At 38.3% G+C, this 26,686-nt stretch overlaps 1 protein-coding gene across 6 annotated transcripts; it reads right to left on the bottom strand.

The window, feature by feature from the left end:
- Positions 1–313: 313 nt before the first annotated feature.
- Positions 314–26,137, bottom strand: RHOT1 (ras homolog family member T1). Of its 6 annotated transcripts, none has more exons than XM_059864755.1 (21): positions 25,979–26,137; positions 22,335–22,393; positions 20,419–20,500; positions 19,456–19,499; positions 18,632–18,685; positions 18,222–18,274; positions 17,574–17,682; positions 16,913–17,014; positions 15,425–15,523; positions 14,896–15,004; positions 14,208–14,328; positions 13,446–13,530; positions 12,919–13,064; positions 12,189–12,289; positions 11,846–11,976; positions 11,409–11,492; positions 10,540–10,659; positions 9,995–10,194; positions 8,508–8,630; positions 2,920–3,063; positions 314–1,465 (listed from the first exon to the last, which is right to left on the bottom strand). In XM_059864755.1, the coding sequence occupies exons 1-21, from the start codon at positions 26,013–26,015 to the stop codon at positions 1,348–1,350; spliced, it is 2,121 nt and encodes a 706-aa protein (XP_059720738.1). In that variant the 5' UTR covers positions 26,016–26,137; the 3' UTR covers positions 314–1,347. The 6 variants fall into 6 exon arrangements, with proteins under 6 accessions (XP_059720738.1, XP_059720737.1, XP_059720739.1 ...); XM_059864754.1 differs by having other exon boundaries at positions 9,995–10,197; positions 25,979–26,136; XM_059864756.1 differs by lacking the exon at positions 25,979–26,137 and adding an exon at positions 25,437–25,455 and having other exon boundaries at positions 9,995–10,197.
- Between the last annotated feature and the right edge of the window lie 549 nt (positions 26,138–26,686).

The following is a 26,686-nucleotide window of genomic DNA, read 5'->3' as shown; positions in this document are numbered from 1 at the left end:
TGCCCACAGCTTCCTACACCCCACTGAACTATTTGGTCTTTTCTCCCAGTCTTTGTCCTTGACAGTAAATACGAAGTTCATGGTTGACTATTTGTATTTCAGCTCTTAAGTATCATAGAAGGCACTTTGGTCTTCTGATAACAATCAGAAATAAACTTCTAATGGAGGCATGAGAGAAACTGCACTGCCAAGATATGTAACGTCCAACAAGTGAGAACACCGGCAGCATCCATTTACATAAAGGACAAAGTTCTAGTAAACTCCACCTTTCAGGGCACAGGAAGGTAAAGGTAAAGAAAAATACAAACACAGACACAGTACACAGTTATTTTATTGAAATACTTGAAAAGGCCAGCAATGGAAAAATAGGTTTGTCATGAGGAATTTAATGTTTGGTTTACTTGATTGTTAAAAAAGCTGTGTCTATAGGTAATTCTAGCCCATTACAGAACGCACTGTGATCCATGCAACTAACATACTACAGTAGAATAGGCACTGTGTACTATTGCAGTTTTCTCTTATACACAGCTTTCAATGAGTATGACTGACAGATGTGAGAAATTAAACTGCAACGCTTTCCAAATTATAACTGTTTATAACATACAAAATTTGCTCGTCTGATTCATGAGGGTTATAAAACACAACATAGTGAAAAAAGAAAAACACGGGTTACACACAGCATATGAAGTTGATCTGGCAGTTTTCAAAGTTTTACTGTTTTCCTCTTAAAAGAGACCAGACTCTAAATATGTCACTGGTCATGTAAAATACAAAATCATAGGCCAGGACAGCAAAGGTGACTCTTTCCTGAAATACATGATCAGAGGGGAAAATTTGTTCATCAGTTAAAAATATGAACAAAAATCACAAATTCTGCCTGCTATAGCTTATAGTCCAAAAAGATGAAGTCACTTCAGATGAATGTGAAATAAATAAGCAATCCTTGAGGAAGTATGATCCTTGAGTCTACTCTACTGAAAATGAATTTCACCTATACACTAGAATGTCACCATGGTGAACATCTAAGAACAGTATTTAGAATAGGTTTTTGGGAAGCAATGTCTTACTTGCTTTAATATATACAGGTTATTTACAACAAATTCCCTTTTGGCCTTACAAGTTAAGCCATTTTAGCTGGCTGTTAAGATGCAATTCCTTTTTTCCACACATTACGCAATACTGTAGTTGGAGCTATAATTTAAAATAATCTTAAGCATGAATTACAAATATTAATAAAGTAACTCTGCATATATAAATATTTCTAGCAGAATTTAAAGCATTCAGAATGTACATAAAAGTGGTTTTTTATTTATTTATTTGGTAGGGCCAGATGTGCTTCTTCTCAGATCATCGCTGCTTTAGTAGTGCTTTGTACATGGCAAAACCCAAAACTGCAAACACAGTAGCACCAAAACTTGCTCGGAGCCAGAACGTTGAGCTCTTGAGGTCTGCTTGTGTCACATGCCTGAAATTTAACACACATACAAAACCAGGTTAATTCCATGACAGGAACTCCAGACAGCTTGTGCTAAACTACTCTGCTTTTGGAAATTCATCACTACACTTGTCACAGGCAAACAGCTCACAATTCAGCCTTATGAGCACTTTACACTTATTTTGCTTTTCCTAAAGCTCAGGATTTGATCTGCAGCCCTGAGCACATCCGATCTCCCTGAAGTCAGAGCGCTCACACGGCTGAGGAGAAATGCAGGAGCAGATCATTACTCATGGATGTGGGGAGGGCAGGGTGTCTCCTTTAAGAGTACCAGCAAGCATTCAGGAAAGGAAAACAAAAATAGCTACAAATAATTAGTAATTCATAGTGAGAACAACTCTGTCCAGCAAAATCCTTTATTTCTTTCTTTCTTTTCTAAATGCTGAGTTTATTATTTCTGCTCTTCCATTAAAAACTTCCCAGTCCTGTTGAATATCTACTTACTCTACCCATGCCAAAAAAAGTTTACTGACAAGTAGCAAGTAATATTTTTCCAAAAGCTAGAATCAAACCATTTAAAAATCCCTTTCTTCCCAGTAGTCACAAGAACAGCAACAGAATCAGTCATCCAACACCAAGCTGAAAGCTAAGAGAGTGTGAGTGAAACAAGCAGTGACAATGGCACAAACAGAAAAAGACAGTATGGAGTGACAGAAAAATCCACATCTCACATGACAGTGGAGACAGGCAATGGCCCAACTCTCCCAAATATTGCAAAACGTCTGTGAACATGCTCAGTTAAGCAAGGCTGGCCACCCTTAACAGCAGTCTGAAGTATGACAGCTTACCAGAAAGCAGGAGCTACCATTTAAAACAAGTTATCATAGATGCCATAATTCAAAGCACAGGAAGTTCCTAAACAATAGTAAGTTGATTTTTTTGTTTGTTTGCTTTAGAGATAGAACTTAGAACAGAACTTCACTAGCCTACATGTTTTAGCCTGTGTTAATCGCCATGGGTTACTCAGTGAAGCTGCAGGAGGGTTAAGTAAAGGACCACAGAGATCCTAAGCACACACAGGAGTTCACAGAGTGAGAACTGCAGACCTGTAGCTCACAAGCTGTTTAACAGAGCAGGAATTGCTACTTGCTATCAAAACACAGAAAACCAGTTTTGGATATGCTTTAGTAGACTTTGGTAGGAGCCGTAACAGCCAGATAGTTAATCAGAGTTCTGCCACACCACATGCTGAAGAACAGGCTCTTTGATGCACACACAGCTGCTCTTTAGTCTAAAAGATCCTGATCTTATTTAAGAATGTCTTGCTGGGTTATAGAACAGACCAAATCCAAGAATTCCTGCAAGGATTAGTTTTTCTACAGCTAGTTTTGACAAAGTCTTTGCAAACTGGATGTCAAGTGGCTTGCTGAGGGGAAGAAAGGGAAAAGGCAATGGCAAGGTCACCTGGGTTTGGCTGTTGTTACCTGTCTTCAAGCAAACGTGGACCAAGAGATGACTCCATGAAGATGGAATCTTCTACAGAGTGGACGGCGTGCACCTGCTGCATAATCCTGCTCTCCTCGTCTGCTACCAGCATGGCCCCCACCTCAGCTAGGTAGGCTCTTAACCTTTTCACACACATGCACAGTGCAGTTCATTGCATGGCTCAACAACAGCAACCCTCTCAAATCAAAAAGCCCAGAGAATTCTGATTTATAGCCACCTAGCCCCTGATTCTTGTGCAGTTGTTAAAAACTTAAGTCTTGGGGAAAACCAGAAACAAATCAAGTTTGTGCTTTTAATAAGCAAAGTAAAATGCATGATTTCATGTAGCTAAATGCCATTGCTTTAAGGACAAAGAAACCTGTTTATGAAACTGGATTTCTCTTCCCACTCCATCTCCACAACCTCAACTTCCATGTGTCCCACAGGACACTGCAATACCTCTGCACCATATGCACATCAGCCATAAAACTGGTGAGATCCCACTACTGTTGAGAACTCAAAGACTGTATTTTATCACTCCAGTGGTAGTTGGGGTCATTTCTTAGTAAAAGGCTGTGAAATCCTTTTCTTCAGATATGTAATCTATAAAACTAATCTGTGTATGTAACATGAATCACTTGTAGGTAACATGACTTTACTAGATTACATGACAAGCTCTGTTGGATAGTACACAGTGCCTACTCCACTGCTGGATGAGTATTTTTGTAACTAACAAGTCTCCAGTTTAATCTGGTTAATTCAAATGCCCAACTATTTGTACAATTAAAACCCCCATCCCTTTAAATATGCAAATCAATGTTTAAATTGCAAATTAATGCTTTTGCATTGCCTCATAAAGCACTATCTCTCACATCTAGATTTTCTGATTCTTATCTATAATTTGCCTTGTTTTGCACATGTCCATATTTACTAGTATGCAAGAAACTTGCTGAGCATGCTTCATCCTTCTAAAAACAATTAATATGTTCTCAGCCATGATAAAATCCTCTTGTAATGTCTAAAGGGAGACTAAACTGGCTTTGATCCCTTTTCTAAGCCTAACAATAGCAGATTCTTTCATTTAAATAAGGAACTAATTTGAGACAGGGACTCGTCTTACAACCTCAAGGAAATCTACTCTGAATGTCTCAGCCTGAAAATCCAAAGTTCAAAATGCTTATTGAAATTCAGATCATTATGGGTGTCTAACTGCTTTACAACTTCATAAACATCCAATTTTTCTTCTTTCAATGTTCCTTATGCTGTCATAAAATCCATTTTTACAACTTTAATCTCTAATATTGTTTAGCTGCCATTAAAGGAAAAAAAAAAACATTCAGAGATAATAAAAAAGGATCGATATTTGTTTTTAGCGCAGGTTCTTTGGCATGAAGGTGGCTACAATGTACAAAACCCTTTTTCAATACACACTGAAAAATTCTACCTCATCAAATAATAACTTTCAAACTTCACTTCAGTCTACTTGTACTTATGACACTAACTTTCACCAGTGGTGGAAATTACTACTGCCTTGTTAGTAAGAGAGTAAGCCTGAATTAGAAAAAATATTCTCTCCAAGGATAAAACATCTACATAGATGTGCACTTATACACGCAGAGAGTAGAAGTCAGGACTCCATAAATTATGCTGCATTTGAAACTCTTGCTTATTAATAATAAGAATGATGTTTCAAACTTTCCAAACAGGCTGCTGTGTGTACTTAATCATACAATTAGTTCCACAAATATATGAAAGTCTAGAAATTTTGCCTTTGGCACAAAATTCATATTTTAATGGACATTTTCGAAAGAAAAATGTATATTTTTATGCAACCTACCCTTAACAGTGAGTCAAGTACCTTGCCACATGTTGACCAAGATCTTTGAAATCTGAACGGGTTTTTTTTCAAGAGACTTTAACAACTCACAAGAAGTTTGTCACATGCACTTGCTAAGAAGTTAACTGAGCATGCCTGCCATGGGTACACACAGAAAACTGCTGAGTTACACACTGGTGCTGATACTTTTCCCAAGGTCAGCAGCAGAATAATTCCCAGGGTTGGGAAGGTTTATCCTTAAATACAGGTCTTTGAAAATACTCCTATAGTAACTTCCAAAGCATTTTAAAAGCACAGTGCTGAGGCCAACAGGCTGCTCACATGGCTACTCACAGCAGAACTCAAAGCAAGATCATGCAGCAGCCTGTTCTGACAAAGATTCTTAGCATTGAATATAAGCAACTGAATTCCAAAAACATCACATAACCTGCACGAGCTGCTGCAGCTTTCCTTCAGGCACATATTTTCCTAGGTTGCAAACTAAGTCCAGCAGTTAGAATTTTCCCCCATGCATTAGTCATCTAAAATGTGAAAAGCTCCAAATGCATCTTATTATCCACAAAACCTAAAAATGGATGTAGAATGCCAATTCATTACACTCTGTTTAGAAAGAAATCGGGGAGACATCTTTGCCAATTTCTATGCAGTCTGGGGCACCAAACAGCTTAGAGAATGAGGAAAATAAATTAGCAATTTCTAATGCCCTAATGTCATTTGGGGGGTGTCATTTAGCAATGTCCTAATTTGGGGGACACCTAAGTGTAGAGACAGATTTTTGCAATTAGATTTAAAGGCAATATGCAAGTTTCGAAAAAAAACCCTGTGTACTGTGTACACTACACATAGTGAAAGGTAAATTCTGGGTTATACTCTTAAAACTTCACCATTATTACAGTAAAACATAATAATAATTTGTTGTCTTAATTTTAATTTCACAGAAAGATGCCACAGAAACCAAAACCTTACTAGTAATTCCTGAAACAACCAGGTTTCATATGGAAGTAGAATTTCACTTCAATTCTACAGTTTTAAAAACTTTTAAAGAAAAACATCCTCCAAGAAGTCTCCTTGAGGAACAACACAATTCTCATGCATTAGGATCATCTTGTTTTGAAATGAATTTAGTTGACAGAAAAATGCCACTACTGTACAAGCAAAAGGCAAGATGGATGATTTGAAACCAAAGGAAAAAAAAAAGCCAAAAATCCAAGCTCATCATTAAGGAAAAGGTTAGAATGACTGCTTTTGGTAAAACAATGTAGTAAAAAGAGATTAAGTGCCAGCCAGCCAGCCAAATTCAAGCGACCACCTAAAGGAAAGAACAAAGTAAACCTATAAAAATACTACAGGATATTGGCAAGTCTCATACATGCATGTCCAGTGCTTTGAATGCTGTGCCTCCTTCCTCAAAGAACCAGTAAATTGTGACCCTGGGCAGTTCAAACCAACACAGCAATCTCCAGGCTGAACCTGCCTGTCTGACAGCCTGCAAGCCTCAGGGGAACTCCTGAAATTTGTCCACACAGAGAAACTGAGGGGGGCATGAGCCGGTCTCTCAGTTGCACAGAGGCAATGTTCTTCCTTTAATTACTACAGCAGGAATATTCAAATGTGATTTTTTTTTTGTGCCTTGGTAACAGTGTTTAGGGATTACTTAGCAACAAAGGGCACAGGAAGGGGTCCCATGTGAAAAATTTCAGTTTACCTGAAAAGCTTCCACAGCTGAAGGGAATAGAAGGGGATCAGGAGAATAAAGTACTCACTAGAAACCTCCTTCCCCCATCAGTTATCTAACTTTTGCCCAACTAGCTGACCTAAGGGTAAGCACTTGTGAAGGCAAAATAAGAAAAGTTATAGAAACTAACTGAATCAGAAAATCCTTTTTTATCCAAATGCTTTCTCTAATAGCACATCATTGGATGTATGATTTTTATAAGACAAGAAATCCATCTCTACCTTCCTATGCCTACAACTGGGAGCTATTTCCTCTTGTTTACAGGTATCCCAGCTCTACCAAATGTGCAGTTATGCAGCAGTTCATGTGCTGAATGGTAAATAACCTGCAGCAAGGTGTTTGGTTGGGGAGTTGGTGAGATGAAGTGAGCGTGCTGGAAACTTGGAACAAACCCTAGTGACTGAGAGACAAGGGGATTCTAGCAAATAATTCTTTCAGGAGGCAAGTGTCTGTGAGGAATTCTCCTCGCCTTGAATTACATACCTTTTAAGCAGTAGTGGATTCCTATGTTTGTTACAGACTCCCTAGTGATAAGGTGTGGAATGACAGCATCCCAAACCTCAATAAAATATTTCAGTACTCTCTGAGACCCTCACAGCACTTCAGAGGAATGAAGTTAAATGTATAATGCAGGACTTGAAAAACCCCATACAAAAGAGAAACAAATCACAACAACAAATGGAACAACCCATATCAGTTCCAAAAAATGAAGATGTGTTAGAGGAGATTTCAGCCTCAATAATGAAGAGCTGGGACTTTCTAGTAGCGACTGCTCAAAGAAGTTTTAGAGTGACAATATGCAAAGAGATTGCTGTTTCAAGGTATTTCTGTCTATGGGATGACTGCTGTAGAAGAGATGCAGCATGAAGAGCCTCACTCATTCAGTGTTTTCCTAAGCTAATGAGTTTTTCACCCGTGAATTCTCACTCTGTGGTTTATACTTGTATCTTGGATTAAAGTGGTATTTGACAAGGAAAATGCTCAGTCCTGTAGGTGGGTGTATCAGCAGACCTCCTACATGTGAGTCATTTGCATTAAAAGGAGGCAGACACTCTTACATGGAGCAGCTACATCTGAAACCTGTAACAAACACGTAATAACACCCATGGACCAGCAGTATGTCAGGATGCCTCAACCATGGCCTTCAAATAAACACATTTACCATCTAAGCCTCCAAGAAGGCCATGAACAATGAAACCATTGCACTGCAACAGTTGTTAGGTTTGAACTTCTATTTGCTGGGGTGTGATGACAAGTGCTGAGGTGTTAGTAAATACTGTGTGTTCAAAACTGCCTGCAGGACAAGCTATAGCACTGTTTTCAATGCTGAAAACCAGTTATCTCTCTTTACCACTTGTTTTTCCAAAAGTATCTGGAAATGCAAATGTTTAAGCATTTACCACTTCTGACATTTTGCATTTCATTCAGAGAGGAATTGGATGTTTAAAGATCTGGATTATTTTTTAAGACAAAATGCCCAATCTCTGCGTAAACCAAGCATAATACACACACACACACAGAAATTCTATGAACTCCCAAATATCAAATTAGCAATTATAAACATGTCATATATTACATGATGCTGCTGTAAGTCAAGCTGTGCCTTTGTGAAAATATCTGTGTAACTGGGATCTAAAAGGCACTACCTCTAATCAATGCTAAACAAACCTGTAACGTCCCAAGTGCGAAACATTACACAGCTTTGCAGACACAACTTCATGACTATTAGCAGTTCCCTAAAAACACAGTCCTAATTCCTGCACAGTATTTCTGCAATCACAAAGAGTCTGTATCAACAACCAAATTGGTAATGTTTCACAAAAATGTCTAAACTAAGCTCAAAAGAACCTCCAAGTTAAACCAAATTTGATAATTCTAGGACAATTATTAAAGTATTGGCCTATTTAGTGGATATGGAGTGAAAAATCTGCAGTATATAAGGTTACCAATTGGTATTCCAAAGACACCCTTTATTTTAAAAGCACACCTGGTACCTAGTAAATAAAGTTAAGGACCTGTTAAGAACTGCAGTGAAGAGTTTGTTCTTTACAGATTGCAGCAAGTCTGAGTTGAGGAAGTTCTGACAGATGCAAAATGTACACCTGTTGCAGGCGCACATACAGCGTAACCGGGCATGGCTGCGAAAACACACAGAAGGACAGGAGTTGAAATCTTGCTCATCAAATCAGGTGCACATTAGGACTGTGCCACAACCAAGAGAGAGATTTAGGAATAAAAGGTACATTTGAATGAGTAAGGAGAGGAGGAAAAAAAAATACACTGGGGAAGAAAGGGTACAACTACAGCTGTGCAGAATTTAAAGGTCAGAGGTTCTATGCCTTGGACATTTTGGCATCACCGCCATATACAGATCTTAACAGCAAAGCACAAACATGAATGAAAATGTCTGATGAATTTATACAAGTTCCCATAAAAGGGAAGCATTTAAAGGCTTCTGAGTATGTCTGCACAGCAATAGATAACACCCCTTTTTCAAAGGAAAGGAAGCCACATTTTCTACCACTTCGAATGCACTCTTTACCGGGTGAGCATTGCCTCTATTTTTCCCACCCTATCAAACACACATGCTTGAAACTAAGGGAGAAGCAGGAATATTGATATGACAGACATTTGGTCAGTGCTACACTTTAGTGGTTTCCCAGTATTCCAGTGCTACAAAACAAACACAAGAGTAAAAAGAAAAAACAAAACCAAAACTAAAACTTTACAGATGTAATTCAGCAAATTCAGTTTCAAATAATTAAAAATACCCTATTATTTTGGGTGAAAGTGACATTAGTTCTATTTATTTTAAAGCAAATGTCAGCTGTCATACTAGACTCCATCTGCAGTAATATCTATGTAGTTCATCACCATATTAAAAGCTTCACCCACCAAAAAAAGAGATGCAAAGTGAGTTTAGCAACAGTGAGATGTGTAGTGAAGAAGAATCTGAGCTTAAGTATCTTGTACCTGAAGTCCAAAGACGTTTATACAAAAATTCTATTAAAATTATAATACTTATTAGATGAACGAACTGAAGCACATAGTAATAAACACCCTGAAAACAAAAGTATTTTAAGCAGTGCATTGGGGGAACTGTTGGGCACTAAGGTGCCATTGCTTGTAATCAGCTGTCAAGTTGAGCTACCAACAAGGATTACAGTACAACTCACTCTCAAAAATACCAACATATGAAAACTTCTATACTTTTTGTATCCCCAATATGGACCAAACAGAAGCCTGTTTGTTGGAATTTGCATCATGAGCTGGATGAACTAGGGTATTCTTCAACTTAGCAACGATACCTGAGACTGATTTCTGTGTTGGATATATGCCTAGTTCCTCAATTTGAAATAGTTTAAAGACTCTCCTGAGACCATTCATGTCTCTCTGTTGCTAAAGCTCAGTGAGGCAGTTCCATCCTGCGGCTAACGATGGCATGCAGTGAGTGGTGCTGTGTGACCATGCACATGGAAAACAGAACAGCTCCAGTACTTACGGATACATTGCCATAGTTGTCAGTTTTACAAAGATATCCTTACTCGGCACATCAGCAGTATTACAAGTAAAGGCTTGGGGTGGAGGCATTTTGTGTTTTTTGCAGAATTCAGCAGGAGAAATACTATATTCCTGTCTAACTTCATGCAAGTCGGACTTGGCAGCTACCACTAAACATGGTATTCTGCTGTCCATGAAGTGCTGCTGCAAATTTAAAGAAAAAAAAGTGAAAGAAACAGTATATGACACATTCAACCTGGAACAGGCTGTACTGCACTGGTTGCAGCAGCATTAAGATTCATTCATGCCACTGAAGTCAGGCATTTCTAGAAGCAGAGTAGTTTACATAGAAAAGCAGATGTTTGCTTTGTATGAGTAACAGAAGTGCACCACTGCTAAGGCATCCTGATATATAACCAGCACTTAGAAATAAAATGTCTTTTAAGCACTAAAACCAGGGTATAGGTCAGGTAACTGATACTGAATATTTATAGTCAATGAGAAGAAATATAAATGTAGAGGTTTGTAAATATAAACTCTACAAACCTTAAAAATCCTGGCACAGTACTCAAAAGATTTCGGATTACTGACATCATATACCAGGCAGACAGCATCGCATATGGTCTCAGCATCAGTTAAAAAGTCTGAGTCACTGACATCGTGTAGCTGGAAAAGAAGATGGTTGCAGAGAGAGGAAAGCTTGTTATTATGCAGTTAAAGGAATTTTGTAATTTGTCTCATAATTTTTATGGCTTATTTTTATGTATCCTTCAAACTAACGGACTGACAATAGGCAGAATTAATGAAAAAGAACAGTAGGAATTTACCATGCAGCCAGCATATGTGAGCTGTTAACATCACATCTGCAGGCAATCACCACCTCAACATAAAAAGTGATATTTACTTTAAAACAAAGGCTTAGACACCCACAGAAATGGGCATTCATCCTACAGAGGAAAACTACAGAGCAAGACTAGATCTCAGAAAACAAAGAAAGAGATCATATTATCATAAAGGACAACTATAATGGAATGAGCCTTAAAGAAACTGATTTCTCCCACTGAATACTAATTTTAGCCATTCTAATCACTCTGTCTGACAGATGCTTCTTACTGACTAGGTAGACTGACTTCTAATCATTTATCACATGTTATAATTTGGTACCCTGCAGTGTAACCATAAATGTACTAGGACTTTTGTACAACTCAGGTCAATGTTTCACAAATAACAGGTCTGACCAGGTTCGGCTAAATTATCAACCAAAAAACCCAGAAGTTACTTGGGACAGAAAATAATTGGGAGGAATCCACATTAAGAAGAGAGAATTAAAACTCGTTTGTTGTAGAAGGCTCTGAATAATTCACAGAATTTTAACATTAACCAGTCTTAGGCAAACAAGAATGAGGCAGCCTTACCAGCAAGTATTTTTCCTGTCCATATACATAGACTGTATTAATGGCATAGTAAGATTTGTGTTCTGCACGTATTTGCCTCTGTCTCTGAAAAGGCAGAATTTCATGTTAGACCACAGCAACTTTTCCCTTTAAGTTAGATTTGAACAGCTGGTTTACTCCATTTATTAATGAATTAAAATTATAGTTATCTTTGGGGTTTTTTTGCAAGGAAATGCATAGCTATAATCTATGATGTACAAGTCATTATTGCATGCAATAGCCACTGCAAAAATAGAACAAAACCAAAAAAACCCAAACTCCTCCTTAGTAATTCTGTATTTCCTCGAAGAACTCTGCAAACTGAGTAACAGCCATTAAAGCTCTAAGATCAATCACTTCTGCTGTCTAATCTTAACTCAAGAGCATATATAGGTGAATACAGGCAATATGTTCCTTACAATTAGATTTCTTCCAAGAAGAGCTTGAAGAACTCCACTTTTCCCACAGCCTTTCATTCCAACAACGTTGCATCGGAAGACATTTCGCTGAGTCTGTTTCTTCTGGAGGTCTATCTTTTTATCTCTTGTCACTTTTGGAAAAACACAAATATCTTTCACAAAATAGAAATGCATGTGATAACATGAAAAAGCACACAAAACAATCTCTCAAAAATATTAAATCAAAGGTTTCACTTGAGCAGAAAGTAAAAGAGAGTAAATGAAAATAGATGAACCATTAAACAATTTACTCTCTAGTATATTTCTAAATTGAAATTTCTGCGTTGTATCAAATTTTTATTACCTGTAATTGCTGATGCTTGAGATTCCTGTTCTGCAAGTATGGAGTACCCTAAATAACCCAGGTACTCCAGGCAACGCTGCACATCCAGGTATGTGGTTAGTCTGGCAGAGGGGACAAAAAGAACTTTCAACTGTCATCATCTGGGGTACCAACTCTTTATAGTACTGAAACAATCCTTATCTCCTATCTCCAGATTGACAAGATAGAAACATTCCTGGCTCTATGCAGTACTGAAGGACAAAAGTCTCTGAGAGTAAGAGGTGATAACCAGTCTTACTGGTCACCAGACAGTCACAAGTACTGCCTTCATAGGCCTACACCTATGAAGGCAGTGCTTGCAGAGGCCTGTCAACCCACACTGTTTTCTCATCTCCCCAAACAACATTTTTCTCATTTTCTGTATTTTAAATTGGGGAAAAAACCCTCATTACTCAGTACCATTTTTCAAACCATCTCTAAGAGGCAGAACAACAACAGTAACATTTCGACAGGGATCATAGGGATTTTGAAGAGAAACTTCTTTATTGTTAGCAGTAAATACTGGCGAAATCCTGAATAGGTTATAATAACAGTCTGAAGATCAGGACACTGGATGGCTACAAAAACTTGACTGCTTGGATCAATTTTCAACTATAAAACTTCTACTCTTTCCAATAGTTTTTAAGAGGAATCTACAAACACATGATCATACCCAAAGTTCTCAACTAAAAATGTCCTGTATCACACTTACGTCCACTGCGAGAGAAACCCTTGGTATGTGATCCATCCTCTTTCGTTTGTACAAACTGTGTTGTTCACATCAGGTCCCCATGGCATGTAAGGGAAGACTTTGAACAAGTCTTTCAATTCATCAGGAGATAAAGCACAATCTCTATCCTGAAACAAAATACGGTATCAGCCATAATTTGTGTCTATTCTAAACTGGTATTTTCTTGCTGTACACTTGCAAGATTCAAGAAACCAAGCTTATTTCTTTTTAATCATTGTTCTTTCCTTGTTTTTTAATAAGGTTAAATGCATGAGCTAGTTAAAAACAATTTGGTACTACAGCTATAACTCCCAACTCTCCTAGCTGGAGAGTTGGCAGTTATAAGCTGCAGGTTAGCTCTGACTCTCTAGGTTAAGCTGAAGCCAGTTTCTGAATAAAATGACACCATGATAAAAACACATTTTTGTTAGCAAAACTCCGGACAAACCAAGGCTTGTAAGTATAAAGACACATACACACACACACATACACTCAAATTAAATGCTTACCAAATCATGTTTATCAAAAATACTTTGAAGAAACAAGTATGCATGATGATTTAGTTCTGTTGTGCAGTCAGGGGGAATTTTTAGGCTGTTCATTGAAAACAAAAACAGATACAAGAAGCATTAATTGTTTATGAAATATAGAATATTAAAACTCAAAATACATCCTTTATGAATTATAACATTTAGTATCTGACTTGGCACTTAACTTTAATAATTTATCTTCACATAGATCAAAGCACATACTTTTTATTAGGAATTCTAAAATGATGAGTGAGGGCCTTTATATGATAAATAGCTCTACAATAATCACATTTTTCTTGGTTTGCTTTGTTTTTGTACTTTGGGGTTTGGGGTTTTTTAACAAAAAAAAGATGCAGTTACATTTTTTAATAGAAGCCACAGAAATGGTCAATCTCTTTTTAATTTGAGGATTTTCAATAGGTCTCAAATGCTATGAAAATACTGAGAAGTCTTTGAGAATTTAATGCCACATAAAATAATCAACTGCTCAAATTTATGTTCCAGCTTTATATTAAGAATGTCTTCTACCACCTTTCTTATGAAGAAAGAGAAGAGAATTGGCACAAGGGAGCTCTTCGTTCATGCTCAAGCCACATGAAGGTTTTGGCTGGGTAGTCATTAAGTAAGGGAGGTACTTGATGTAACAATGTGTTAAATAAACAGTGCAACAACCCTCTCCTCCTGCCAGAGCAGGAGCAGCAGAGCCTAAACTCAAGCTTAGGAGGCTGCAGTGGTACATACGGAGGGAACAGGTACTCTGGTGTGAGCTCTAAGTCATCGTCGTAGCCAAAGCGACGCAAAACAGTCCAAGTTGTCTCATGCCTTCCTCGCTGGATGAAAAGTGTGTGTAGAAAAAGAAAACCTAAAAATCAAAAATGGTGAAATCTTAAGGTCCTTTAGTGCTCTACCTGCTACAAGTGTTTTCAATAGAATCAGTATCAGATATGGAAACAAAACCAGCTCCAAACACACATTACGATTTTAAACCTCCTGGGTGATAGTACAGCATTATCTACACAAACTGAACATTCAGAAATCATGGTATTTGTAAAAGTCTTCTCCAAGGAACTGTTTCCTTCAAACAATCCCCTGGTTTTCTGTTGTTGTTTGCTTTTTCCAGTACCAGCATTTTAGAGCTGTATGAAAATAAACCCAGTATTTTCAATAGTTTAAAACAGAAAGCTTAGCCTGGAGGAGCCTGGAGGGGGGTGTAATGGAAGACTGCTTTTAGTTTTCTTGTATCAAAATAACTGGATAGGATTTTTGTTTGGCAGTTCCCAGGACTTAAAAACACCAAGATATCACTGTTTAGCAAGCTCAGCTCTTGCAGTCTGAAAATCAAGACAGAGATCATATTCCAAAAGACCACCTTTTTCATGTAAGAGTAATTATCAACTGTATAATCTTTTAAGAATTAAATAAGACTCACCTTTTAATGTCAATCCATTATCTGCAACTCCATCACTTAGGTTTTTCCTGACTACATTCTTTACGTCTTCCAAAGCTTGAGGTGCCAGTGGTGTATTAAAACAAATTCTCTAACACAAAACCCAAAACCAGCATATTAGTACCACTGGCTACTGAGCTGGACAAACAGCATGTCCTGTATGAAATACAGCCTTAAAAATTCTAATAAGCTGGTTAAGGACAACAACACAATCTCTTAGTGGAAATAAAGGTGTAAAAACTGCATTTTTTTTTAAAGTACATTAATAGATTTTTTTTTTATATTTTGATCTTGAACTCAAACTTGAACAATGGTTAGAAATAAAAATAATTTCATTTCTGTTTTTACAAGTCTATTCTTCTATGCTGCACTTGAGACCTAGTATTTAGGCCTGATTCCCTTACAGTTCAAGCTGCTATTATTTATTCAAAACCAATCATTTGTTTTCTAGAATTATATAGCATATATATAGCACCTTTAAGCATGGTGGAAAGATAAACAAGGGAGGTACCTGAAAGAAGTTGAGCTCTGCATCGTTGAGAGTACCATCATTATCTTGATCAGAAATTCTAAAAATGCGAGTCAGTGCTTTAATACAGGCAGGTTTCATCTAAGGAATAAAAGGAAGTTCAGTATCTTTCTAGGCTTGAACATAAAAAGATTACACTTAATGACACCAGGCAGCTCAATCACAAGGAAACACACACTAGTCTTCATTTACAGTTTCAGAACAGAGACATTCATTCACATGTACACAAAAGTAAATAGCAAGAGGTAATAAAAAATTGATTTAGCAAATTTATATCCATAAATTTAAAACAATTATTCCACATTAAATGCTTTTCTATTCAATTATTAGAAGACTCTCAAGCTCTTCACAAGCTGAAGGTGGCACTACTGTTATTAACAAAAATAAAACTCAGTTCTCTAAATTCAGTCTTATTGCTATAGAAAACATTGAGAAACAACTAAATAAGGTTTTTTTACCCCCAAAACATTTTTTGGTGGGAAAAAAAAATCACCTTAAAGTCCCAGTACTTTGCAAAACTAAATGGGTCTAGAACTACAGCCAGCTCACTTCAAACATCAAATACTGAAAACCTTCACAGGGCTCATTCATCTACCAGGCAAAGCATCGAGCATATGGACTATCTCTAGGACAAAAGAACTGCTAGGATACCTTCCAAGTGAAGGAAAACAGACACTGGTAATTCTCTCCCAACAACTACCGTGATGATGGACTCTTCTCTTCACAGAGGTCACACAGATTGCATAGACATTGGTTTTGGAAAACCAAAAAGATTTCAGCACAACAATTTTATCACAACATTACTAACTCATATAGATGATTCTGATGGAAGAAATCAAAACAGGGTTATTCTCTGATTCTCTACTTAACAAAGTATTTACAGCTGAAGTAACTTTCCTACTTCCCAATACTAAATGGATACAATTAGAGATTCTATTTGTATTTGCCCAGAAAATTTTAAAAAATAAAATACTCCTTCATAATACACTCAGCTAACCACCTGATACCTAAAAAAACAGACTCATCACTTGTTTCTCATCCCTTTTGCCAAAAGTTTCCCAAGATTCTCAGAAAAAAAAAATTCTCTTAGATCAGGCCAAGTCTAGAGTGTTCTCCCTGAAATAAATGGAGTTCCTGTGAAATGTACATCTAAAGGAGAACTGAATTGAAGACATAATTAGGGTCACATTCCATCTGGCTCAAAGCCATGAGCAAAGCTTCTCGTTTTACCCAGCAGTTCACACAGGCAACAAAAAACTGTCCTCACTGCTTTGAAGGAAGAGGAAAGACAGGTCAGGTTCATACATTACAAAATAGCCCCAGTGGTTCTGGGATGCAATGCCTGACACTTAGGGGTGGGGTGCTGGTAACAGAACACACTGAGAGATGCAAAATCCACTGAAAAGGAACAAACAGGAAAGTGATTCACTCCCCCCAAATTATTTGCTCTGAGAATCTATGGATAAATACCTCTTTCTCCTCTGGACAATAAAGAGGACCTGTAGGATGCAGAACAGCTTTCTGTGCATAATAAAATAGCTCAGATATATTCTTCAAGTTTTTGGCTGAACACTGAAAGAGAAATCCTCACATTGATGAGCTAGTTTCTTGACTATTTGGCGATTTCTTTTGAAATTTAAGTAAGCATTACATGTTTAAAGACTTAGTCTCCTCCTGTTGGTACAGGGCTGGTTTGGAAAAAAGACATCCAGGCCCTGTACCTGTTCAATTAATTAACAAATGAGGTTTCACTACAATCTGCTGTCACACTAAGAACAGAAATCAAAAAACGGTATCTGCTTTGGAAAAAAAAAAAGACATGTCCACACATTTTAAATCAATTCTGAATACTTTGCAGGCATCTGTCTGGCTTAATATTAAATAGAAAATAGAAAGGGAAGTATGTGAGGAGGCTCTAAATATTAGAATTTGACAGTAACATTTGATTATACAATAGTGTAATCTTCCCTAAAGAAAGATAACATAAAAACTCACTATTATAATTACTCATGTTTGAAATATTTTGTTTGGAAAAAAAAAACAGAATCCCTTTTTCTACTATAAAGTTGCCACGTGCTTGGCAAGAATGTATTCTCTGTTACTTTCTTTAACTTCAGAAAGTCTTGCATACCTCTACACACGTTTCTATTTCTGTATATTGATTCATAATGGGAAGGATAGTTTCCATACTGCTGTACTCCACTAGATCAGACTTGTTTCCAACTAATATAAGAGGCAGCCTAAAAACAAAAGAATATTAAGAGCTTTATAGACAGATGGATAAAAATATGTATCTTAATTTAGCATTTAATGTCCCACCAGAAAACACTATTATTTTCATGATGTAATTAAATGCCACTGGAGGCAATGGGCAAAACTTACTGACAGCAGTTTAAATAAAATGCTTTGATATACACTCAGAAATGTACTTCTTGTTGATTCTACAAACCCCACACATTTACATACAATGGTAACTAATCACATTGTTATTACCCAAACCAGCATCAGCAGAAAAGCTATACAGACCTTACAGCCAAAACCAGTTATACCACAGCAAATATAAACACACCTGGTAAAAGCTGCCCATGAAATTCAAAATAAATAACAATGCTGGCACATGTAACAGACCTACATACTTCAGATCTCTTGCTTCTTGGACTTCTTATATAAACTTTAAGTTTAGTATTTGATTGTCTTAAACAATTAACATCCTCAACACTGCTCATTGACACCCATCGATGTGCAGCCTAATTCACACTTCTCATCTTTACTTAAGCACCTGCTATCTTTGTCTGTCCTTTCATTGATGAGAGGAATCCATCGACTCGTTACCTAAAGTGGGATTAAAAACAGACATGAAAAATACATAATCAAATTAAGTATGACTGAACTGTGCACAAGTTTCACTACAACTGCTACTGCTTCTTTCCCAAAAAGGCACATACTGACCCACAAAGAAGAAAACAAAAACTGGAGCTGATTAATGAGCAACTTTCTCAGACAACTGAATTGACTAAAAGCTTGTATGTGGAAATGGAGCAGAAGCAAACCCACATCTGTTCATTCTCTTAAAAACTGATCTCAAACTCCATCTCAGGCATTTCAAATGTCTAATACAGATTTCAGCTTGACATCAATTAACAGTGCACAAGTTACATCTCAGTAAGGGGATAAAATGTGTTACTGTACCTTATCAATAGAATTCTTGTTGTTAACAGCATAGACTATACAAATCACATTTGCCTGAAATGAAGAGAAAGGAAAGGCATGGAATTCCACTGCTCAGAAACCCCTGAGCAACACAGACAATTAAAGACCCTACATAACAACACCAGAGTAAACTCACTATAGAACTCTGTTCCTGGCTTGTTTAAGCTACTTGGAGCCTGACCAACAAGATTAAAACAAAGAACATATATGGTGAGAAGTGCCAAAACGCCTGTCTTGCAGTGTGACAGTCACAGCTTGTGCCTACAGAGACCTGTGCCACCAGGAAATCCAAACTGAAGAGTCATAATGTGCAGCCTCCACTGAAGCACCACACTAAATGCCAGAAATGGAACACAACAGCATGACAGACTGTGCAGAAAATGTGCAAAGGTGCTCAGAAAGAACTGAAAATAGGAATCAGAAGGGATGACAAAGTCACCAAGAAGCCTGTGCTATTCATAAATGCAATAGCACCATGTGACAGAAAGAAGCAAAATGGATCTTTTCAGGGTAAAATTATTTATTCAAAACTGGCTTGCTGATTAAAGGATATTTAGGTTCTGTCCTTTGACTTGGAAGGACAAAGCTTAAGCTCAATTCACCAACACAGTGCCAGTACCTACTTTCTTTAAGATTTCTTAGAGATATCTTTCCTATAGCACAAATGACAAATCATAACAGAAAATGCCAAGCAAGAAAGGATTCTTCCTTCAATTCAAACTGAAGCCCATCTAATGCAGAGAACTTTGAAGGAAAAGACTTTTTTCTAAACTAGTTTCTAGCAAACACTAAAATACACTTACCTGTGATATTTCATGATAAAGCTGCTCATCACTTTGCTCTGCTTCTGCATTTGAGAGAAGAAGTTACTCATTAATACTAAAATTTTTGCAAACAAAATTAAAAAAACACTTCTGAAACTTAACTCAAGTATTTCAGAATGCTCATGAGGCAGCTTTGTCAAAGCCTTGTTATTTAAACTTCTTTTTATAAAATACTCTAATGAGTGCTCCTTCCAAAACAATAATTAAATTGGTCCATTAATTTGTAAGACAGAAACAGAAACAGTCTGTTGCACATCAATTTTCACAGCTATTTTGAAGAGGAATAATTATATTTGTACAGAGCTTCTCTTTGGAACAAGTCATAGTTGGCATCCTTCTACATTTCTCAACAGCCTCTTCCTTCTATAATGTAAACTTTTACATCAGAATATGACATATGGTGATTTTATTAAAGTGGTGATGATTTTTATAGTGATACCAAGCTTCTGTTAACTGAATCTATGAAAAATTCATTAAATAGAAAGAAACACTTTACATAAATTTAACATCAAGTCCAACAACAAAAATTATTTCTTTTTCCAGGTGATTAAACACATCAGAGACATTTCCTCAGCAATGATGGGAGAGAGAAGACAGGAAGGTACCTGCTAACATGGCCTTACTCTTGGCTTACACTGTAAATGGCAGAAGGGTTTTTTCAGCTGTGCAGCAGCTGCACAGATTTATGATAGCACATGAATCTTCACAGTGAATATATTTATCTATTTAGTAATTAGATTAAAATACAAGAAAAAAATACAAAAGAGTAAACTAACCCAAAATTATGAGGTGTCCTAACTTAGAAATTCAGAAAGTTTCTACTTTACTCCAGGCTTGTCCCACCTGTAGCTCTGGTCCCAGACCTGTCTGCCTGTGACAGGGGCTGTTGAGACAGACAAACAATTCCACACCAAATCAGTGAGGGTACTGAGCAGTCCCTACCTGAATAATCCACTATGTGGGTTGGCACTCTTTCAGGAGTGACGTCAGCTGGAATGGTGATTTCTTCAGCTCGGGGTGGAACCTGGGGTTGAAAGGAACACCAAGAAAGAACCTTTCAAGATAATCCAGAGGGTGAAAAAAATCATATACTATAATACAGCTGCCAGTTAGTCAGCTTTAAACAACTATTAGTTGTTCAAGTTGTTTAGGTATTCAAGTACTTTTGTTTTTTATTTGCTTGGTTTTCTTTTTTTAAAAGTACTGAAAGTCACTGCTACCTTCTCATTCTCTATCTGTCTAGTTACTGCACACAGAACTTCCTGCATGCTTTGCAGAAAAGCAGCACTGTTAAGGATACATTCAATGAATACTTCTGTAAAACTCAAGCCCACTCTATCCAGCACCGAAACAAGCATGACAAACAAAATACAAGTCTCAATTTTTACACAATTGTAACCTGACAATGTCCTTGCTTCTGACAGTGCTAAACATCAAATCCAGAAAATATCCTGCAAAGGAAAACATGATGCTAAAAAAAGCTAATTCTGAAAAATGCTGTAAACTCTGATAGCCCTTTTTTCCAAAGAACACTAATCCATATTTGGGAACTACCAACTTAAACCTAATTTTAATGAAAATCTCCTGCACATCTATTTACTGCCTTTCACCTGTTGACACTGAACTCTCATGATTCTTTACTTTTAGTAAAACAAAAGAAAAAGAAAAGGCAATCACCACAAGAATGCCTCTTTGTAAAGCTTCAAGCTCTGCTCAGATCTTCCTCAGGAGTGATTACTGATAACACCCTACAAATAAACACTATTTCCAAGCCCAAAGTGCCTGTTAGATCCTATCATGTTGCTCTGATCTGACTGGCCTGAAGAACTGGGCAGGTCTCTTTCAGCAGCTTTTATAGGATGCAGTATTTTTACAAAAGTTTTTTCTGTAATTTCAGGAAGATCTTGTGTTATGTATAAATTATGATTTTTCTCTACACACAAATTCAGATAAATATTCTAGGTCATACTGCAGGAAGTGAGAAGTGAACAGAGGACTACAACTCATTAAATACAATAAGAAACAGCTGCCAAAGGAACTGGATCTCCTTTTTAACTGCAAGGTTAGGAACCAAATTCAATTATGTTAACAAAATTCAGTTATGTTTACAATCCAATCTTGACTCCTGAACTGTGCTAACTGACTGATTTGCATTAAACTCTGAGCAGAGTAGACTCAAAGAGCAGCACATGATGTCTATTTTAAGACCTGTGATCAGAAGAAATAAACATTCATGTTTATATGTAAAAGGCTTAACTATTTGCAGCAGCTGTGGTTCTTTTTATGGTACAAATAAAACTATGTGCTGCTTTTTCAAAGGAATAATATGTAGAAGTAGCTTTTTCTGCAGTTTTTACTTCAGGAGTCAATAAAACATTCCTCAAAGACAGAAGGCAATGTCTTCCTTAGTTACAAAAAATGGCGAAGTTATGCCATGTGACTTTTAATTCCTCATTCTCTATCATTTTGCAATCCAATTGCTCTTTAAATGCAACACCCCCTCCCCCCTAAATAATTGATCTTGTCTCTTTCAGCACCTTCCCATTTATGTGTCTCTCATATTGAAATATGCTGACAGTTTGGACCAATTACAGCTCCTTAAAAACCTACCATTCATCACATATAAAACAATTCGTTTAATTAACAATGTGAAAAATAAGGAAGGAACTTAGATAAAACTTAAAGTTCACATCTTCATGCAGAGACAGATTTAAACTAATCTACATTGCTCTTCCTGAAGCCATCTTTGCCATTTTAAACTTTATTTTGTTTTTAAACATTACTTTAGAGCAGAGTCTATTAACTTAGTATATGACAGGATAGAAATAAAACTTAGAAAACAAATAAAAGTGCTCTACCTCTTCTGGGAATTCCTCGCTGACAAGAGACATAATTAGTGATGTCTTCCCAACTCTGGCTGCAAAAGCATTAAAAACAGATATTAGATAATTTGTTTTGTTACACTTAACAGTTGCACCCCATTTCAAATGGGAAGATTTAAAAAACATTTTCCAATTCACCACATTAAAAGCTTTTAAGCTGTTGTTTAATCATCTTAAATATGGACAACAGCAATTTTCTTATAATTTTTCTATTGCAGAAACTTGGGCTCCATCTCCAACTTCTGTATTTCCTCCAGAAGGGAATTCTGCTCTGCCTTACAGAAGAATTGCCAGGTTTTAACCTTAACATAGAACACTTAAACAAATAATCAAATAAAACTAGAAATGCTTTAATACAACTTCAGAAATACAAAGAATGCACACAGAAAAGCATGCAGAAATTAACTGTTATTATAGAATTCTTGAGATGATAATTGCACTTTAGTCCTAAAATCCCAAGGAGGAGAGCTGGACAAGAGGACATGAACCAAGTCTGCAGTACTTTGCTTTAAAAGTGCAAGAGCTTAATCCCTTTGATACAAATGAGCTGTCCCCTACTAAAAGTGAAAAATATCCCAAAGCACCAACCCTTCTAAAGTCACAGTTTTCTTAATCCAACATGATCATTTCAGCTTCAGTACCCAACACCATTCAATCAAATAAATGACTGTGTTTACCTGCAAAGTTCAGACTCTGATATCACAACTTAGTTGCTGGTTTTGACAAGCTCTAATGTGACCACTTAAAACCAAGAGTTGGTAACTTCTCTCATGGTTCCACTCTCTCTAAACCCCCTCATCTGTGAATTTTCTGGTCCTCTGGAAGCCTTGTAAGACTATTACTGCTTTATTTGGTTTTGAGACATTTCTTAAAAACAAACATGTACATATTCAAATAACCCCTGGGACTGTCTATTTCCAGCACCTCTCAATTCAAGCAAAACTCAATTTCACCCTGGATGTACCAGCACCTCTGCCAGTAGGAATGTGTTACCAGCCAAGGCACTGCTCACCAGCAGTCAGAGCCTGTGTCACTGCTCCTACTGAAACCAACAGAAAATGTCACCAGGGGACAGAAGGTGTTCAGCTGATATCACTGCACTTACACATCTCCATGTAACCCTGTAGAAATCTGAATATGGAAGATGAAGAGGGATGATTGTACCACTGGCTGATTTTGTGCAGGAATTGGTGTTACTGAACTGATGATCCAGTCAGAGTACACTCAACTTATCTAGGTCTATTTTTGGTACAGTAACATGTTCTGACATCCAGAAATAAAACCTTCTCTTTAACTTACCATGATGAAGACTAGTTGTAAAAGAATTATGAAAAGCAAAAAAAATCTGTTCTAAGGAGGTAGATTTCTGTTTTCCTTACAGAGAACAGCTGTAAACTTTTCCCCAGTGGTACTCCCTGCAGAGCAGCAGGTTGCAGGTTTCTCAACAGCAGTGAGAAACCTGCAACAGTGTTTCCATCAGATACTCAACTGAGCTAAAATCCTAACTTAAACTGCCAGGCATCCTCCTGCATCAACTCCATCCTAATTTTCATCCTGACAGAATTGAAAGAGCTTCAGAAGCTCTCCTACTTCCACGGGGAAAAAAAATTAGCACTTCCCTTATAGGTAAGTAAAGTCAGTAATTAGTGAAAATAGTGATGGGTGTTTTGCACCTGACCAAGACAGTTCTAACTTCAAACAGTGGCAAAACTGATTTTGCAGATATAGAAACCCACTTCTTCTGATTGAAAATACAAGATTATGTATTGCTGGTGAGTAAAAGTATTTAGAAGCTCTTGATACACTTTTTAGTGTCCTTGAGTTTTGTGAAAATCCATAGGTTCTAGTGTAGAGATCTGGGTTATTTTGTTCAAATCTAGGTCAACCCTCTGTCTTTCCCAATCTGTTCTTAGTCTTAGAAATAACAGCATAAAAGGTATCAGCTGACTGGGATGAAGGAAAGCAGCACAGCACTTCATGATAATTAATTTGTCTTTTTCCTCATATATAAGTCTTTTACATCATGCTGCATAACATGCTGAACATATTCTGAAAATTACTGGCTATTAAAAATTGATGTTTGCACCCAGCATATGAGGACTAAACCAACTTAAACCTAAACTGTGGACCACTGGGAATGGAAAAGGCTGAGTTTTGGAATAGGCTTACAATAAAGAGTTTTTGGCATATTTCAGATTCTGAACCTGATGGTCTGCTGTTACCATCAAAATGTTTTAGACGGTCTGGACTAACTTGTGGTTTCAGAATAATAAATACACGGGACACATACACAAAGCAGGACTGACACTGTAACTGACAAGTTTTACCAATTTGTAAAACAAATTTGTCCCTCCTCCTCACTAAAAGTCAAACAGAAGTGTAACATAGGGATGCTCACAATCTCTGTTGTGTGCCATGTTGTACACACTGCTGTATTTAAGAAACCCGTAGCTTTAATATTCCTACTTGGGCACACTGTGAACCTTGTTGCCAAAACAAAGTACCTGTTACACCTGTGCTGAAACCACTGCACACAGCCAGCCCAAAACACAGCCTTGCCAAAGACATTGAGGTAAATCAGGCATGTATTATAAAGAGGAATTAAACTGTATATTCAAAGGCACCAAGTCCCAAACACAGTCATGCAAAACTAACCAAATACAATCTTAATGAGTTAGCTCTTTCTGCACAGTGACAGCCCCCTCAAGATTCCTCTCCAGAAGAGTCACAGAGAGCCTTTCTATGCATGACAGACAGAGCCAACCTGCACCATAAAAAAAAAGCAAAAACTGCACTATAAATACATATGGGGCACATTCAATCCTCAGGAAAGCTTTGTTAGCAGTACCACATTCTTAGTATAACTAGGTAATTTTACTAATAACCCTTGGTAATTACTCTGTATTCTTTCCCCTGGAGGAAATTAAGCTCTCTTTGCAAACTAACAGAACCTCCTCTCTGCTATGTATACCAATGAGAAGCTGAGCCTCTGGGAGCCCTGTCAATTATTTGGGTACCTAAGCGTGAACTTCAGGACACAATTTTAAGAACACATGAAAAAATCCAGACCCACAGTACCTCTGGCATGCACCTCCGTGTGTGCTGTTTATCCAAGGTCAGACAGAAAGTTAAAAGCAAAAAAAAGGGATCTGGACTCTCTGGCCCTGTCCTGGCCACAAATCCACAACACCCGACCTAGAACCACAGGGAGCACATCAGGCCACTGATCTCCAAAGGCAGTAAATGGGAAACGTGCAAGTGTGATTTTAACACGGGCAAAAAAGAAAAATAAAAAAAAAAATTAAAAAATAAATAAATAAAAGAAAAATAAAAGCAAAAGTTTAAATCGGCCGTGGCCAAACACCGGGCAAGAATTTCACCCCGGTGTCATCTCCAGGGACATCCAAGCTGCACAATTGCACCAAGTGCCGGCCGTGCTAGTGCCCGGAGCAGGGAGCCGAGGGGCTCCGGGCCGCGCTCCGAGCGGTCACGGCGAGCCCACCCCGACCCCTGCCCGCCCCGCGGAGCCGGCGCGGCCCCGGGCTGAGCCTCGCAGCACCGGGGCGGTGTGACAGCCGGCGGCCCCCATCCTTCCCCGGCCCTCCTGCCTCGGCACTCACGTTCTCCCACCAGCAGGATCCGCACGTCCTTCTTCATGGCCACGCTCGCTGCCCCCGGCCCGGGGCCGCTCACATCGGGCGTGGCGGCGGCGGCGGCGCCGCTGCGGCCTGGCCTGCCCGGGCTCCCCTCACGGAACGCGGCGGGCGCGCTACGGCGGCTCGCGAGGGACCTGCCACGAGCGGCGGCTGCGCGGCAGCTGCGCGGGGCGGCGGCTGCCCCTGAGGGCGCGGGCGGGAGGCGGCGGCTCCGCCGGGCCGGCCGCGACCGCAGCGAGCGCTGAAGGACAGCCCGGGGCACCCGGAGCACACCGGGATCACAGGATCAGTGAGGGTGCAAAAGATCTCCGAGATCATCCATTCCAGCCTATGGCCAACTCCACCGTGGACAACCAGCCCGCAGCACCGAGAGCCAAGCCCAGTCTTTCCCTAAACACCCCTAGGGAGGGTGACTCTAACCCGGGCTGCCCGTCCCAATGTTTAATCACCTACTCAGGAAATTCTTCCCAATGTTCAAATAGTGACACAGTGCGTTCCCATCGGCACTGTGTGTTGTTGCGGTGATCCAAACCACAACAAATTGCTGCCCCTGGGCACTACGGTGCAACTCGTATGTGGGAAATTAGGGACGTCCTGCGCTCTCATGCTGCAGCTGCTGTTTTTCCGGAAGACCCAGCAAAGGACACCTCAATACTAACAAGGCAGTGCCTT

This window comes from Haemorhous mexicanus, chromosome 20 (assembly GCF_027477595.1).
Source record: "Haemorhous mexicanus isolate bHaeMex1 chromosome 20, bHaeMex1.pri, whole genome shotgun sequence".
In the NCBI taxonomy this organism is placed as follows: Eukaryota; Metazoa; Chordata; class Aves; order Passeriformes; family Fringillidae; genus Haemorhous; species Haemorhous mexicanus.
Note: the sequence above shows the minus strand (reverse complement) of the source record. Positions and strands in the feature narration are given on the sequence as shown.